This window comes from Pseudophryne corroboree, chromosome 4, assembly GCF_028390025.1.
Source record: "Pseudophryne corroboree isolate aPseCor3 chromosome 4, aPseCor3.hap2, whole genome shotgun sequence".
Lineage (NCBI taxonomy): Eukaryota > Metazoa > Chordata > Amphibia > Anura > Myobatrachidae > Pseudophryne > Pseudophryne corroboree.
In genome coordinates, this window is record NC_086447.1 from 692,025,206 (window position 1) to 692,044,224 (window position 19,019).

At 44.2% G+C, this 19,019-nt stretch overlaps 1 protein-coding gene across 1 annotated transcript in view; it reads left to right on the forward strand.

The window, feature by feature from the left end:
* The window catches only part of PLEKHG1 (pleckstrin homology and RhoGEF domain containing G1), a 473,068-nt gene that overhangs the window by 352,082 nt on the left and 101,967 nt on the right, over positions 1–19,019 (forward strand). Inside the window, 1 exon segment of the mRNA XM_063917905.1 lies at positions 13,939–14,039. Within this exon segment, the coding sequence (XP_063773975.1) occupies positions 13,939–14,039 (101 nt within the window).

Sequence of the window (19,019 nt, forward strand, 5' to 3'; positions counted from 1 at the left end):
CCTTTATCTCTCTCCAAGGCTTGATACAGCTGCTGTTTGAGTTGGTGAACAGTTGGAAGCTGGCCACATATGTTAAGATCTAGTTTTCCAGTCAGGATCACAGCAGTACTAAATACAGACGTCTGAATCCCTATACTACTCGGAATACAGGTGCTGGGATCCCGAACAATGGTTTCACGAGCCGCCGGAGAGGTAAGCCAGGATGGTGGGGGGAGGTTAGATTTGGTCTGCAGGGGGAGGGCTAGGGTTAGACTCCGGGGAGGGAAGGTTAGGGTTAGGCATCACCGGGGATGGTTAGGATTAGGCTGCGAGAGGGGCGAGTAAGGTTTAGGTTGCGGGAAAGGTGGGTTAGGGGGGTAGGGTGGTTAGGCATCAGGGTTAGCTTTCTCAAGTAGTTTCTCAGTTAGTTCAATCATTTTAATCAGCGGTATTTTAAAACAAAATTATTGTCCTTTTTTTTTTGAGCAGCTAGCATACGTGGCGATTTGAGGCTATATTGCTCTTTATTGACCCAACTGCCCATTAAATTACTACGTATATTCTAAAACTGCAGGACTGAGTATAGAATCTAATAATAAGACTATCCATAATTATAGTCAGGATGCGTAGTAATAGATTAGTTCACAACAGGACATAAGAAATGGTTACTGTGCTAAAGTGGAAGATAAACGATCATTACTGTTAAGCCAGTGGGGCTAATTGTGTTCGCACAGCAGCGATCAGGCCTGAATTGCGCATGAGACGTGTCGCAGTGCGCCGACGCATGCCAGACGGCCAACGGCTGTCTTTAGCTAGCGATCACCTCTGTCCGATTGACAGGCAGAGGCGGTTGCTGGGCGGGGCGGCAGCGTTAAGCCACCGTTTAAGGGGCATGGTCCGGCCAACGCAGGCGTGGCTGGACGGTGCTGGGGACAGGCCGCGGCGGCTGAGTGATGTCACACAGGAGCTGCGCTGGCCGGGAGCTACTCCTGAAGTACAAAAGCATTGCCGCTGTGTGATGCTTTTGCACTTCTGCAACGGGGCAGAGACTGATATGTGGCTCCCCCCCCCCCCAGCATGTCAGTGTGCCTGATCGTAGCTGTGCTAAATTTCGTACAGCTACGATCAACTCTGAATCACCCCCAGTGTTGGGCTACATACAGTACTGTCTGTACGAGTACATCTCCAGAACATCTAATGGAAAAGCCTTAAACACTGTTAGTATGCATTTGTACTGGAAAGAGATTGATGAACAATTGTAAATGTATACATGGCAACTGAATTCAAATGTATTCGCTAATACAAGCAACATCAAACATATTACAGATGTCTATGACTTATATAAATAATACAGTAACTTAAATAAAAGAGCTGTGTAGTCTACAGTGTGACAGTGCTAAATAATATAATTTACGACATCTACAGCCTTAGTTTATTTGTGTAACTGAAACTGTATCCTAAATATCTATTTCAGAGTGCTATGTTTTTGTTATTTTGGACTGTTTATTGGAATATGTCATGTGTCTTTCCTTTCACCTATTAATCTTCTGCCATAAACCGGAATCTGCTTTTGGAAGAGAAAAAAAAAAAGTAAGAAGGGCCAGATAAAAGAAAGGTCATCCTCAGGACTCTTGCCCCTGGGGATATTCTTCTGCTTGGCTTTGCATATATAATTTAGACCCGAACTTGGGAAGTGAAACGAAGGGGTAGCTTGAGGCAGAGTCTCACAGGTGTAAATAAATACCATTTCCAAATGAGTCTGAGCAAGGTGAGCAACAGCAACTTGTTTATGGAAAAAGCTGATTGCAGTGTTTCCCACACACTAGTGAAACGTCTCATTGTGCTTTCATGGTGGCTAATAAAACAATTTATGTGCAGACAAAACAGATGCAGTAACATATGCAAATGTCACTTTATTTATTTATTTATTTATTTATTTATTTTTTAAAAGGAAATACAGCTTCTCCACACTAGGGTTTCTTTTCTTACTGGCAAAAATGAGCCAGTCATTTGCGTGCACTTAAGGGCTCCATACATTGCAACGATATGTCTGAGGCTGAAGTCGGAGGCGATTTCCCTTTAACTCTCCTGGGAGCTTCCCGGGAGTGGTTCCATACAAGTGGCGGAACTAGCGAGCGGTGGGCCCAGGTGCAACAAAATGCTTTGGCCCCCCTCCCCCCCATCCCATCCAAGTCCACCCCCTCACCCCTGGAGAGGATCTGATGAGGGGGACCTGCTCAGGGCCAGAGAAATGGATACCTAGCAACAGTGCCGTAACTAGACATTTTAGCACTGTGTGCAAGAAACGGCATCGGAGCCCCACCCCTGCATGCAAAACAGGGGCAGTGCGCGCCATAGGCGCGCGCAAAAATACATAGTGGCGTGGCTTCGTGGGTAAGAGGTGTGGCCACAAAATAATACCAATTCATAAAACGGTGCACAGTAGTCTCCATTATTCAAATTACGCCGCACAGTAGCACCACTACACCAGGTAGAGACCCTTTTACACCTTACGGCGGACAGATTCCTCTTTTTACACATTACGGCAGACAGCGTCCCTTTTTTACACATTACGGCAGACAGCGTCCCCCTTTTTACACAACTGCAGACAGCGTGCACTTTTTACACATAACGGCAGACAGCGTCCCCTTTTTACACATAACGGCAGACAGCGTGCCCTTGTTACACATTACAGCAGACAGCTTCCCCCTTTTTACACATTACGGCAGGCAGATTCCCCCTTTTTACACATTACGGCAGGCAGATTCCCCCTTTTTACACATTGCGGCAGGCAGATTCCCCCTTTTTACACATCACGTCAGGCAGATTCCCCCTTTTTACACATTGCAGCAAGCAGATTCCCCCTTTTTACACATTGCGGCAGGCAGATTCCCCCTTTTTACACATTGCGGCAGGCAGATTCCCCCTTTTTACACATCACGTCAGGCAGATTCCCCCTTTTTACACATTGCGGCAAGCAGATTCCCCCTTTTTACACATTGCGGCAGGCAGATTTCCCCTTTTTACACATTGCGGCAGGCAGATTTCCCCTTTTTACACATTGCAGCAAGCAGATTCCCCCTTTTTACACATTGCGGCAGGCAGATTTCCCCTTTTTACACATTGCGGCAGGCAGATTTCCCCTTTTTACACATTGCGGCAAGCAGATTCCCCATTTTTACACATTGTGGCAGGCAGATTCCCCCTTTTTTTACACATTACGGCAGACCGTCCCAAGAAAGAAAGAAAGAAAGAAAGAATTATACTTACCCTCTCCGCTGGCTCAGGCTCTTCGGTGCAGCTTCTGGTCACGATTCCCGGGCAGGAGAGAAGGAGGAGGGAGCCGCAGCAGTGCTGTGTTATTGGTGGAGGCGCTGCTGCCCCTCTGCTTCACCATAGGCTGTTCTCGGAAGACAGCCTATAGTGAAGCAGAGGGACAGCAGCAGCAGCGCCTCCACCAGTAACAAAGCGCTGCTGCGGCTCCCTCCTCCACCCCCCTCCTCCTCCTTCTCCCCCGTACTGCTGCGCTCCTCTCCTCTCTGTCCGGGCGCCTGTGTGCTGCGGGCAGCGGTTGCCCTCAGCACACAGCGGCATGTAATGAGTCCGTTTGACTTATTACATGCTTTGGGCCCCTGGACAGAGGCGGGCCCCAGTGCAACGCACTGGTTGCACTGGCGGTAGTTCCGCCTCTGTTCCATACGATTCCATACGATTTGGTACATGTGTGGCTTTTTTTGCATGCGATCTATTGCATGCAATATGTCATGTGGCGACATATCGCATGCGATTTATCGCAATGCATTCACATGTATCATAAGATATATCTGGTGGGCTGGATTACGGTGCTAGGGGGGCTGGGCAATATAGGCATGTAAATAGCAGCAGCCATTTTAGCCATGTGCACACTGCTGCTCTGTGAATAGTGGGGGTAATTCCAAGTTGATCGCAGCAGGAAATTTTTTAGCAGTTGGGCAAAACCATGTGCACTGCAGGGGAGGCAGATATAACATGTGCAGAGAGAGTTAGATTTGGGTGTGGTGAGTTCAATCTGCAATCTAAATTGCAGTGTAAAAATAAAGCAGCCAGTATTTACCCTGCACAGAAACAATATAACCCACCCAAATCTAACTCTCTCTGCACATGTTATATCTGCTCCCCCTGCAGTGCACATGGTTTTGCCTAACTGCTAAAAAATTTCCTGCTGCGATCAACTTGGAATTACCCCCAGTGAGACTGGTTTATACCTTCTGAGTATTCCACATTGCTACCGTGCTTTGCTTTGTTTGGGTTTTATGAACAAAGTGCTCTTTATCCTGTTCTGTGATGGATTCCTACAGGTATCAACTTCTGTTAGCCTATGGCTATATGAAGCTGAAACGTGACAGGGATCTGAAATGGAAGAGGCTGAGGTCTGTTTGGAGCAAGGAGTGGCTGATGAAGAGGGGGACTCTCTCTCACGTCACTCCTGACCGAGATTAGGGATAATAACTAGAGATGAGCGGGTTCGGTTCTCTGAGAACCGAACCCTACCGAACTTCACGTGTCAAACACTGGTCCGAGCCAGGCTCGGTTGTTCCCGCCTGACTCGGAAAACCCGAACGAGGCAAAACGTCATCATCCCGCTGTCAGATTCTCACGAGATTCGGATTCCATATAAAGAGCCGGGCGTCGCCGCCATTTTCACTCGTGCATTGTAGAGGGTACAGAGAGGACATGGCTACGTTCTCTCAGTGTCAAATCTCAGTATCAGTGCTCAGTATCAGTGCTTATTGCTGCTCAGTAATACTAGTACAGTGTCTCTCTTGTGCTGCATCTTGCTGCTGTAGGGTGCTCTGGTAGTAGTGTCCTGTGACTGCATCGGTCATCATCATTCCAGTCACAGTGGTATCTGGGGGGTGACAATTCCAGAGGGCTTTTGTGCTGCTCACTAATACTAGTACAGTGTCTTGTGCTGCATCGTGCTGCTCGGTGACAGTTCTCCGTAGTATCATCAGTGCTCAGTATCATCAGTGCTCATTGTCTTGTGGTGCTCAGTAATACTACATTACTAATACTAGTACAGTGTCTTGTGTTAATCGTGCTCCTCAGTGTCAGTTCTCCGTAGTATCATTAGTGCTCAGAATCATTAGTGCTCAGTATCATCAGTGCTCAGTATCACTGCTCATTGTCTTGTGGTGCTCAGTAATACTACATTACTAATACTAGTACAGTGTCTTGTGCTAATCGTGCTGCTCAGTGTCAGTTCTCCGTAGTATCATCAGTGCTCAGTATCACTGCTCATTGTCTTGTGGTGCTCAGTAATACTACATTACTAATACTAGTACAGTGTCTTGTGCTAATCGTGCTGCTCAGTGTCAGTTCTCCGTAGTATCATCAGTGCTCATTGTCTTGTGGTGCTCAGTAATACTACATTACTAATACTAGTACAGTGTCTTGTGCTAATCGTGCTGCTCAGTGTCAGTTCTCCGTAGTATCATCAGTGCTCAGTATCAGTGCTCATTGTCTTGTGGTGCTCAGTAATACTACATTACTAATACTAGTACAGTGTCTTGTGCTAATCGTGCTGCTCAGTGTCAGTTCTCCGTAGTATCATCAGTGCTCAGTATCAGTGCTCATTGTCTTGTGGTGCTCAGTAATACTACATTACTAATACTAGTACAGTGTCTTGTGCTAATCGTGCTGCTCAGTGTTAGTTCTCCATAGTATCATTAGTGCTCAGTATCATCAGTGCTCAGTGGGGGCCCAAACCAACCAGTCATTTCGGCCACAGTCGTGTGGCAGACCCTGGCGCTGAAATTATTGGTTTGTTAAAGTGTGCATGTCCTGTTTATAAAACATAAGGGTGGGTGGGAGGGCTCAAGGACAATTACATCTTGCACCTCTTTTTTTTTTATTTTTTTATTTATCTTTGCATCATGTGCTGTTAGGGGACTATTTTTTTAAGTGCCATCCTGTCTGACACTGCAGTGCCACTCCTAGATGGGCTTAGGTGTTTGTGACGCCCACTTGGGTTGCTTAGCTTAGTCATCCAGCGACCTCGGTGCAAATTTTAGGACTAAAAATAATATTGTGAGGTATTCAGAATAGACTGGAAATGAGTGGAAATTATGGTTATTGATGTTAATAATACTATAGGATCAAAATTACCCCTAAATTCTATAATTTTAGCTGTTTTTGAGTTTTAAAAACAAACAAAAAACACCCGAATTCAAAACACATCCGAATCCGACAAAAATCTGAAAGGGTGGTTTTGCCAAAACGCGTCCGAATCCAAAACACGACCCGAATCCAAAACACAAAACACGAAAAATGCCCGCTGCACATCTCTAATAATAACCCTGAAGATTATCGCAACTACCTTCGAATGGATGACGATACCTTCCAGTAGTTGCTGGGCCTTGTGACTCCCTACATCGAGAGGGAGGACACCAAGATGCGGAGGGCCATCCCTGCTGAGGAGATGCTGACTGCTACTCTGAGGTTCCTGGCTACAGGGCGGTCATTGGAGGATCTGAAGTTCGGGACCCTCATCTCCCCCAGGATTTGGGTTGGATAATCCCTGACACCTGCAAGGCCATTGTGAAGGTGCTGCAGGACCAGTATTTAAAGGTAAATAAAATACACACCACACCTGTTTAGTTACTTTTAAACTGTTTATAGAAAAAAAAGTTTATTTTATTTTTTGTTTTGTTTTTTTCTTAAACAACTGTGCAAAAACTATGCAATGATTTGCCAATATGGCACATATTAAAATAAAACATGACATCACAATTTGGATATATATATATGTAATAAAATAATTAAAATGATTAAATAACAGTTTATTTTACATTGAATTCCCAATAAATATGGTGTGGTACTTTAAGATGGAGGGCTATATGGTGTTTTGGGCACAGATTTGATTGGGAGGCTACACACATGCTGTAAAGTGCAGAATGAATGGGCCCGGCCCCACTATTATGCACCTACAGCATGCGTGTATCCTCCGCCAAAAATCTGCCCCCAAAACACCATATAGCCTATACCGCACCATATTTATTTGGAATCAATAACTTTAAAACAAGAGCCTTAACAATGTTCTAATTCCCAATAAATATGGTGTGGTACTTTAAGATGGAGGGCTATATGGTGTTTTGGTCACAGATTTGATTGGGAGAATATACACATGCTGTAAAGTGCAGAATGAATGGGCCCGGCACCATTATTATGCACCTACAGCATGCGTGTATCCTCCCCAAAAAATTCTGTCCCCAACACACCATATACCCTGTACCACACCATATTTATTGGGATTTATAAAATGCCTACAAAATTTCAAACTGGGGCATGTCCTCCTCTGCCTCCAGCATAGCAGAGTATACGGGTGGGGGAGTAGGCTGTGGTTGGGTGGGTGTAATGAGATGGGGTTGGGTGGGAGGAGCAGTGAGAGGAAGATGGTCAAACAGTACGACATTGTCGTGGAGTTTCGCTTTTCGGGCCTTGTTAATCATCTTTAAATTTAGACGCTCAATCTGATCAACTTGCCCAGGTAGCAGGTTGCGCATGACAGAGGCCAAGAATTCCCAAAATCTTGTGTAGTGGTTGGGGAGCTGGGAAAGTCTTGCCTTGATCTCCTCAAAAATGAGGTCTTCACCCTCCTGGCCGATGTTTTTTTTTTTTTAGGGGGGTTCTCTTCCGGGGGTGCGGCGGAGGAGCTGGTGCTGCAGAGGTATCAGGGGTAGCTGGTGCTTCAGGGGTCGTATCTTGGGTCTGGGATTCCTCTGTATGCAGTAGACTGGGGTCTGGGGTGGTGGGAATCTCCACACTTCTACTCTGTAGTAGAATACAAAAAAAAAAAAATACAGTGTATAAAATACATGTTTTAATTTTTTATTTCTATTTTTTTATAGCTCCCTGCAAGAACATCTGAATGGGAAGCCGTGGCAGAGGAGTTTGCCACCACCTGGCAATTCCTTAACTGTGGGGGAGCGATAGATGGCAAACACGTCCGCATCAACCCTCCTGCAAACAGCGGATCCCTTTATTTTAATTATAAAGGGTATTTCAGCATCGTGCTGATGGCAGTGGTGAATGCCAACTATGAATTCATCTTCATTGACGTTGGCAAAAATGGACGTGCATCAGACGGTGGGTTGCTGAAGAATACCACCTTCTACGAGCGGCTCACCACAAAGACCCTAAACTTGCCATCTAGGGAGCAAACCAAGCACGGCCTCAAGGGAGAAGCGCATCTACAATTATAGGCTATCCTGGGCATGACAAATTGTAGAGAACACTTTTGGCATCCTGTCTAGCCGCTTCCGTGTATTCCTAACAGCTATCAATTTGCAGATGGAGAAGATAGATTGGGTGGCGACTGTGTGCTGTGTCCTGCACAACTATTTGCGCAGCAAAACCACCCAGCATAGGACACTGCCCAGAGCAGCGCCAGGAGACCCAGACCACCCAGAGGAGACTTCACCATTTCCCTCTGTGGAACCACCTCCACTCCATTCTAGGGCCAGTCTACGGGCAAAACAGGTTAGGGACGAGTGCCAGGCCTATTTTAATGGGGTGGGTGCAGTCGATTGGCAGGAGGACCACATTTAAGTGTACTGTGTTGGACTGATGATGGAACTTGCAAAAACTTATTAAAAAAAAATATACTTACAGATACAGACAAAGATAGTTCACCCTCTTCAGGCTCTAGTGTGGCAGTCTGAGGGAGGTGAAACCTGTCCGGGTAGCTTTCTGGTCCAGGACAAACTCCAGCATGGGGTAGTACCAGGGCTAGGTTTTGTAAACCTGGGAGGAACCTGCTCCAGATCTTTTGGACTGTTCGATTTTTTTTTTTTTTTGTGTTCCTTGAGGAACACCGTACGCAGGTTCTGTATCTTTTTCTTTACCCAGTCTTTGTCAGCACCGGACACAAAGGGCCTGCTGTACTCCACTAGCTCCTCCAAGGCCGAGGTGTTTCAGCACAGGTGATGGCAATCATACATTCAGAGGGAAGTCCAGGAGCAGAGAATTCTGTCCCTCCTGGAGAGGGTCATGTTGGGAGGTATGTAATGGTTGGATTCACATCCGTCATGTGTAGACAGATTGGACAGAGTCTGTTGCACAAGATTTAGTTTATGTGTGACTGCCTTATAACTCGTGCTACTCTCACAGGGAGGTTGAAAGGTGACACCTGTATCGGGTCCCAAGGATACACCACTTAGTGCACGGCAAGGATGTGAGCCGTCTTGTCCAAAAAGGGCAGCGGGCTGTAGGCGGTGTGCGTGCAGCCTCAGAGTGACATGAGCCTCTCACACACACTGACTGTGCAGTGTGAGTGTGCGCCCGCTCTTCCAGGTCCAGCTCTGTTGCAGGCAGTTACGGGACATGGCAGCAGCTCCGCTGGCCAGGATTCCCGTGCCCTGCACTGGCATCTTCTAGTGGGGTGTGAGGGCCGCATGGTACTTGCTGTATGTTTTCGGGCTGGATACTCAGAAGTGCAGGTGAGTCTCTCCCTGGGTTAAGAGAGGATTGGTGAGGGAATACAGGGCTGGGATGAGGAAGCTGGGGAATGCAGCATGGAATCATTGGGGAGAGACAGACTGTGGTGTTGTGTGGGGGAGGAAGGAGAGATATACATACAGTATTTATCTATGTGTATAGATAGATAGATAAATAAATACATATATTTATTCACAGTTTCTATATAGCGCAGAAAATTCTGTTGCGCTTTAAATATATATATATATATATATATATATATATATATATATATATAGGCAGTAAAAGTCCAAGGACTTTACAGAGGGCACTCCCCATCCAATAGATTATAAAGATTGTATTGAGACATCAGCAACAGCAAAATGTGTCAACGTTTCGACCCTACCAGGTCATTTTCAAGACAGCCACATGAGACATCCTCTCAGCATGCAGGTTGTAGGCATACGACAGAGCCTCCCAGGCTCCCTTATAAAGCATATAACAATTGTTTAATTGATCCAATTATACAATCTAAGAATTTAACATAGTATGTTGAAAACCCCCCCACAATATAAGCATTCATCAATTAGTTTAAAAATGGGACAGACATTGTATGGTTAATAGCATATAAATACTTTCACCAAAATAATGTGCATCGGTACCGCTGTATCACACATCATATAATTAATAGATACCACATTAATTAGATCTCCTGTGTCTTACCGAAACACCAGGTGTGTAATATATACAAATAACGCTGACCAACGGCCGAAAGTGCATCAGTGAATATACCCGGAAACAGGATGTATGCGTCCCACCAGGAAAAGTAGTCATAGCAACCATAGTCATTTGTAGATACCAAATGACGCATCCACATCCCTGGCCACCGGCCGGAAGTGCATCATTGAATCTACCCGGAAACCAGAAGTATGCGTTCCACTGGGTAAAGTAACCATAGCAACCCTCATCATTCATAGATACAAAATGACGCCACCACATTGCTTCCCGGTCCCACTATATTATGGCCTCAGCGCATATTACCAAATTGCATATACAGGTAATTACCACAATCCACCGGAGATGCATCAGCAATCTCTATTGAAACAAGAGGTTATATACTCAACCAAAGTATCTTCTAATAACAATAGCAGTAGTCCCACAGCATAAATAATGCGCCATAGTGGAGTAATTGTCCACCCTGTAACATGTACTGTATAAGACCCTGTGTAGCGTTAAAATGAAGTATATCAAGCTTATATATGCCTTATGACCAATAAAAACAGCATAAGAAGTGGTATAATTACACAATACACTTACACCATCAAACATTATCTGTCCCACCTTATATAGCTGAAAAAAGGAGTCAAGAGGAGTCTCATAATGCTACTCACAACGATGTCACATATTAGAAACACTTTTACACCATCAATACATAAAACACATAATAGATATTATCTATTACATATATCAAATCTAAATAATATATTTTGTAAAAAAATACATTGTACTTCTCAAAAAAATAAAAAAGGGAAAAAGAAAGAATAAGTCAATTATCCTATGACCAAGGAAAGGAATCCAGAACTTGTATATATTATCACATTATGCTTCCTAAATAAAAATGGTGAGTGAATTATTCTCATTAAAACCATGTGGGCAACTGTGTCTAATCTGTTGATCCATATTGTTTCAAACTTTTTAAGGGTTAAAAACCTGTCCCCACTTCTCAGTGGTTTGGGTACATGATCAATGATCATACAATGCAGAGTGGAAACCTGATGACCCTACTGAAGAAAATGCTTGTCCACCGGTTTATCAGTTTCTCCAGTATCAATAGCACATCTTATAGAATATTGATGATTCGTCATTTTGTCCCTAAAATGTCTTGTAGTCATGACGATATAATATAGTCCACACGGACAGCTGACGATATATATGACAAAAGCACTTGTGCCCGTGAGATTGGGATCTTTGCACCATCGTGAGGATGATGGAATTCCTTCCCTCTCAGCATGGAGTTACATGTGGTGCATCCCTAACATATTTTCGAAGTAAAAAATATTACATAGAAAGAACATACAAACTCTACACACATAAGTCGCTATACTTGCAAATACGCGCAGCGAGCACAGCAATATATGGTAACACACGAATTTACACGGACATGCCACAGAGATGCATTTGACACTTATTTCATACAGGACATAATTATAATAATATCAAGCGCCAGACATCATAATGATTTAAAATTATATAATGAAGTAATGTCATGTATGTGTATTATTTGAACGATGCAAGATAGGCCTGTCATATTTGGTATTAAATCAAGCAGACTAATGTGTAGATTCATTTGATACTTGTTACTAAGTTGTAGGACACTGCAACAAATAGGTATGATTAAATGTATGAAACCTAAAATCACTCTTATTAGGACAGTGGACAGGAAGCTCAGGCCAGCCCCTTTTGATGTCTTCAAGGCTGAATCTGTTTAGCATACGAACAGACTAGTGACTCATCAGGAATGAGAAAGTTCCCTCCCCCAAAACTATATAACACATTGCTGATCACACAGGAGGCAGTTGCTGTTTTTCCCCAGACGATGATGGAGATGCTGTCTGCCCAGTTACTGCATGATTTTACAGAGAGAGAGAGAGAGAGAGAGTGAGTGATATGGAGGGACAAATTTATATGAGAGAGATATGGTAATTGTATCGCTGTAACTGTATGTAACTATGTATTAACTGCTTACTGTATGAGTTGTAACCATGTAACTATAGGTATACTGTACATTGTAATATATTGAATCCATATCCTTTTAATAACAAATATATACATCAATGAGCTTTGGAACTCAGATAATGTGTGGGTGTATTGTTTTCTCTTATGGGATGCAGTGTTTCGCTATGTATAGCGCACATTCATGGCACATGGTAATAAGAGGTGCAGGCGTTTACAATATATATATTAGAGCGGGCATTTTAAATATTTGTTAGAAAGCAATTTGGTATTTACAATATAAAACACCCAGTTCTCACTGATCTCACCAGTGTGTAGCTGTCTGTGGGGGCTGCATAGTAGGACGTGGTTGAAAATGACCCGGTAGGGTCGAAACGTCGACACATTTTGCTGTTGCTGATGTCTCAATAAAATCTTTATAATCTATTGGATGGCGAGTGCCCTCTGTAAAGTCCTCGGACTATTACTGCCTATATTAACTGGTAAAGCGACCTGCAATACCTTGCGAAGCACCCCTATGATGACCAACTGGATAAAATATAAAATCCGGGGGAAGGGGGGGGGGGGTTTCAGAGATATCAATGTACTGGGCCCCAAGATTTCTGTTGCCAGCCCTGCTCTCACTACCTGCTATTTTCTGGACACTGTCAGATACGGAAAGTGTAATGGTTAGCATAACTGCCTCACAGCACTGAGATCCTGTTTGATTCCCGCCATGGCTCTAACTGGAGGAGTTTTGTATATTCTCCCTGTACTTGCGTGGGTTTCCTTCCACAATCCAAAAATATACTGGTAGGTTAATTGGCTACCAACAAAATGTAATCCTAGTGTGTAAGTGTGTGCGTGTACATGTGGTAGGGAATATAGATTGTAAGCTCTACTGGGGCAGGGACTGATGTGAATGGCCAAAATATTATCTGTAAAGCGCTGCGGATTATGTGTGCGCTATATGGTTCAGTTTGAACACACCCCACCCGAATCTAATTCTCTCTGGACATGTTATATCTGTGTACCCCCCCCCCCCCCCCCCCCCTTCAGTGCACATGGTTTTGCCCATTAGCTAACAAATTTGCCGCTGCGATCAGGTCATTTGTCTACATTCTGCTGCTGCAATTAACTGAATGTAGACAAATGACACTAGGATATTTGCTAATTACTAGTGGAGTAAAGCCTACCATTCATGTAAATTTCATTAGTCAATTAATATGGTGTGTGCTGTCATCAGCCAAGCACACTAATGGGATTCTGTTAGCTTAACAGTGAAATTGCAAAGTCATATATAGCTAGCTTATAACTGTGCGAAGTATAGTAATCAATAAAAATCAGTTTTTAGCTTTTTTCATGTACACAATTAACTTAACTTTGAGGACTATAACAAAATCAATATGTGTAACCTGAGCAACTTAATTAACATTTTTATGTATATAAAAATAATAAATCTTGATTGCGAGAATAACATTGACATGCTTTGGCAGCTAGTGGGATGCTTGAATATGAATATACTACTGTGTATCAAAATAAAGATCATAACCTATTTCTCTGTTTAACATTTGTCTACTTCTGCTGTGAACAGAAAAGCATTGTAGCGTTCATAATAGATTTTCTGTTGATCCACAATGGGAGCAGTGAATAGAGAAACATAACAGCCTGAAACTGATATACAGATTTTATATCACACAATTAAAACTGTCTGCCATTAAGAGACCTGCAAGGGATTTGTTTTTGTCTTCAGATTTCTTAAAATGTTTTATCTTCTTTGTTATTTTGCAGGATTATCTCAATTGTATTTCTGACCAAACTAGGCTTTCCCTAGGGACGGAAGAACGGTCAGCCCTGTTTGGCAATATACGGGATATCTACAATTTCAACAGGTATGTCAATAGCTGATTAAAACTATATGAAATAAAGTCTAATGAAAATGCTGTTCATGGTACATATATATTTGTAATGCCATGCTTTTGCTTGCCATTGTATATACCTGGGTTAGAAATTTTGGTCAGTGAGGCATAGTTAATGAATGTATACTGGGTTGGTGTTTGCATAAACATACAGCGTAAATTTTCACCTTTCATCAGCTAAATATTTGCCTTACTGGTAACCTGTGTGAATTAACCATAGTCATTGGCATATCTATAATAGGTGCAAGGTGTGCGGTAATACATAGCACACACACTGCACCCATTAATTTATACTACCCTCTCCATCGGCCCAGCGCTGGCTGCAGAGCAGCAAATATCACTTGGCTTTTTTTCCAGTGATTCGCACATGCGCAGTAGAGATGTCCCCAGGAATGTGGCGCTTGTGCCACATTCCAGATCCCTGCTCGACCTCTCTGGGAACCTCACCAAAACAAACTGTCCTTATCAAAACCAGAATTACTAACAGAACCCGAAACGCAGTCTCTTGTGATCGATCCATTTCGTTAGGGGAAAGGAGGAAAATAAGAAGGAAAAATGCAGGGGGAGGTGAAAAAAGAAAGTGGTACGACAACCGTTCTAGGTCTTGTTACTCTCTGTGCTCAGATTCCCTTCAACAGTCCTGCCTCTCAACTTTCCCGGAACAGACACTCCAGTGATACGAGATTCTCTACACTCTGCTCTTTGTCACGAATTCTCTCCGGGTCAGCGACCTTCTTGCAGTGGGACGAGTGCACCCAAGTCTCTCTTTCGGTGACCTTCAATGCTGTCGTGCTGGTTAACAAGACTTGATATGGTCCTTCCCACCTGTCTATGAGGCAACCCGAGCGTAAGAAATTTCGAATCATCACATAATCCCCAGGCTCAATGTCATGACAATTACTGTTCGGCAGGTCAGGAATCACCAGCTTTAAATTTCTTTGTTGGTTTCTCAGCTGCTGGCTCATCCCAACCATATATTTCACAGTCACTTCATTATTACATTTCAAATCATCCTGGGGGTCTATCATTACATGAGGTTGTTGACCAAAAAGAATTTCAAAGGGTGATAGGTTAAGGGGAGACCTGGGAGTGGTTCTGATGCTGTACAACACTATTGGCAAAGCTACTGGCCACGACAATCCAGTTTCAGCCATTAATTTGCTCAGCTTGTTCTTAATAGTGCTGTTCACTCTCTCTACCTTTGCACTCGCCTGTGGCCGGTACGGAGTATGCAGCTTGCTATTAATTCCCATCAGTTTGCACATGACCTGAAAGACTTCACCTGAAAAATGGGTACCCCTGTCACTTTCAATTATTCTAGGGATACCATATCTACACACAAATTCCTGCACAATTTTCTTTGCAGTGAACGTAGCAGTATTTGTGGCAGCAGGGAATGCTTCTACCCAGTTGGAAAATACATCAATACAAACTAACACATATTTTAAATTCCTACAGGGTGGTAACTGTATGAAATCGATTTGTATTACCCGAAAAGGTCCGTCTGTCTGAGGATATGGGATGGCTCTGTTGGTATTGACTTTCCAATATTCTTCCTCAAGCAAGTAAAACATGTCATTGCTCTCTTACCTGCATGAGAAGAGAATCCTGGCGCACACCAGTAGGCTCTTACCAGCTTGCATATACCCTCTTTTCCCAGATGAGTTAGACCATGTGCCGCCTCAGCTAAACTTGGAAGATATGCTCTGGGGGCCACTGGCTTACCTTGTCCACCTGTCCACAGTCCTGAGGATTCCTGACTATACCCCCTTTGACCTCCAGACTGCCTGATCCAGATGCTTCTGATGGGGAATCTGTTTCACAGGTGGATGTTACTGACCTTTTAGAGGCTATCAGGCTGATTCTTCAAATTGAGGATGACCCAGAACCTGTTGTTACCTCTAAGAAACCGGATAGATTTAAACGTCAGATGGTTATTAAACAAGTTTTACCTCATTCTGACCACTTAGTTGACATACGTCAGGAATCTTGTGAAAATCCAGGAAAGAAATTCACACCTCACAAGAAGATGCTGGCTCGCTATCCCCTCGCTGCGGAGCTAAGTAAGAATTGGGATTCGCAGGTGGCGTGGCTGGTGGTGTCCTCTGCTCTGTCTGTAACTACCGTAACCTCTCTGAAAGAACCAACGGATAAGCGTGTGAAGGGTTGCTTAAAAGCTATTTACACCCTTGCAGGAGCTGTGCTTCGGCCCACTATTGCAGCTACTTGGGCTGCAGAAACTATTGAAGTGTGGGCTCAGGAAGTGGAAGCGGAGCTGCCGTCCAATTTTTCTGATAATGCTAGACAGTGGGGTATATTTACTAAAATTCGTATTTTCCCGTTTGAGGTCAAAGTTCAATCACGAATGACATCGAAAGTGTAAATATGCAACTTTTTGAATTTATTACGACTAATTTACTAAGCTGCCGTATTCTGCATTTTCGGTTTTACCGATGTCGATGTTATTCGCTTTTTTAGGCAGTGTTTTACGTGAGTGACTTGTAAAACACTGCCGACTTTAATACAATGAATCTCGGCCGGATCTGAGAGATCCGTGCTGGGCTTCATTGTGCACCTTGTAAAAAAAAAATAACATGGTTAAAATTTGCGGTCAGCAGAGAGGTTACTTTCGGTCAACCGCTGACCACAAAGTTCCCACCATTGGTTACAATGGAGCGCATAGGCGCTACATTGTAACACTGCCGTGTGCTGCCTGTCATACAGTACAGGAGCACACAGCCAATCAGGAGGGTGCCACAATGTGGCGCTCCCTGATTGGCTGATGGAACCCTCTTAGACTTAAGTCAGAGGGGGTTCCTGGCATTCGGGGAAAGGGGTCCCATGTGAAAGGTCGAGGTCGGGTGTCCGTTTTTTTATTTTGACAAGTACCTGGATTACAAATGGATTACAAGAAGAAGAGCCTTCTACACTGGATTTTGTGAGTATAATTTTTTCAACAGGTACACCATTGATTCTACATGGAGAAGAGGACCGACCCTCGTGTGAACATAAGGTAAGTATGTGTATATGGAGGTGTGTATGTATGCATTAAAGTTATACTTTCAAGGTGTGTGTCTTATGTTTTTATTGGGGTATTTTTTTAGTAGTAGTACTACAGGTACCAGCGGGCCCGGTTTTCCTCCGCATGCTGGTACTTGTGGTTCTCCAAGTATCAGCTTGCGGGGGAGGCTTGCTGGGACTTGTAGTACTGCTACTAAAAACTATTCATTTTTTTACGCAACGGCTATCGGCCTCCCATCCGCAGCCCTTGGATGGGGGGGGCAGCCTCGGGCTTCATCCCTGGTCCTTGGGTGGCTGGAGGGGGGGGACCCCTTGATTGAAGGGGTCCCCACTCCTCCAGGGTACCCCGGCCAGGGGTGACTAGTTGGTTATGTAATGCCAGGGCCGCCGGGAGCTATATAAAAGTGCCCCCCGGCTGTGGCATTATGTATCTGGCTAGTGGAGCCCGGTGCTGGTTTCAGAAATACGGGGGACCCCTACGCTTTTTGTCCCCCGTATTTTTGGAACCAGGACCAGGCGCAGAGCCCGGTGCTGGTTGTTTAAATATGGGGGAACCTCTATCATTTTTCCCCCCATATTTTTGCAACCAGGACCGGCTCAAAGAGCCTGAGGCTGGTTTTGCTTAGGAGGGGGGACCCCACGCAATTTAAAAAAAAATACTTTCCCATCCCCTTCCCACTGATAAACATGCACGGATCTCATGGATCCGTGCATGCCTATCCAAACACGGGATAAAAAAGCAGGTCTGTTTTTTTTTAGCACTTTTTCACGAATTGTATTTCAGCACGGCAGTGTTTGGCTATTGTCGGCAGTGTTTGTGATTTGCACTTTTTAGTAAATTACCGATTTCTACCAAATTGCAGGCGTATTTGACCGATGGTGTATTGATTCGTGATTTTTTCCTAGGACTTCCAAAATATTACGAATGCCCTCATCACTGCCGAGATTTTTGCTTAGTAAATTACCGAAATGACACTTTGAAGAAAAACGGCATCTCGGTCAAAATCGGGACCTTAGTAAATATACTCCAATGTCTCTCGTATATATTGTCACAGCGTCTCATTACATTAAGGAGGCGGCTTCTGATGCCAGTATTCTGGCGGGGGTGTGGTATTGAAGGTCGACAGTAACTAGGTCGACAATGTCTAGGTCGACCACTATTGGTCGACAGTAACAAGGTCGACAGGGTCTTTAGGTCGACAGGGTCTTTATGTCGACATGTTCTAGGTCGACAGGTCAATAGGTCGACATAAGTTTTTTTATGTTATTTTGGTGTCGTTTTCTTCGTAGAGTGACCGGGAACCCCAATTAGTGCACCGCGTGCACCGCGTCCCCTCGCATGGCTCGCTTCGCTCGACATGCTCGACATGCTTCGGGCATGGTGCCTTTGCTTCGCTCGGCACAGATTACCATTCCAATCATAGTCCACGTGGATCGTTAAGTATGAAAAGGTTAAAAAAAAAAACATTTGTGAAAAACTCATGTCGACCTTTTGACCTGTCGACCTAGAACATGTCGACCTAAAGACCCTGTCGACCTAGTTACTGTCGACCAATAGTGGTCGACCTTGACATTGTCGACCTAGTTACTGTCGACTTAGCGACCGGATCCCTCTGGTGGACAAGGCTTCTACTACGTCCATTTTGGCTCGCCGGATTCTCTGGTTATGGTCCTGGTCTGTGGATCTGGAGGTGCTCCCTTTTAAGGGAGACACTCTTTTTGGTGAGGATTTCAACAAGATTGTGGCTGACTAAGCTTCTGATAAGACGGCATGTCTACCTAGTACTGCTCCTCCGGTCCCGAAGGTTAAGAGTACTTCCTTTCGTCCTCCAGGTAAAGCAAAGGTTCAGGCGTACCCAAAAGAGGCTCGCACTTCCAAAACCACTAAGCCCAAACTTAAACGTGCCTGGGCTGCCCGTCAGCGTGCTTCCA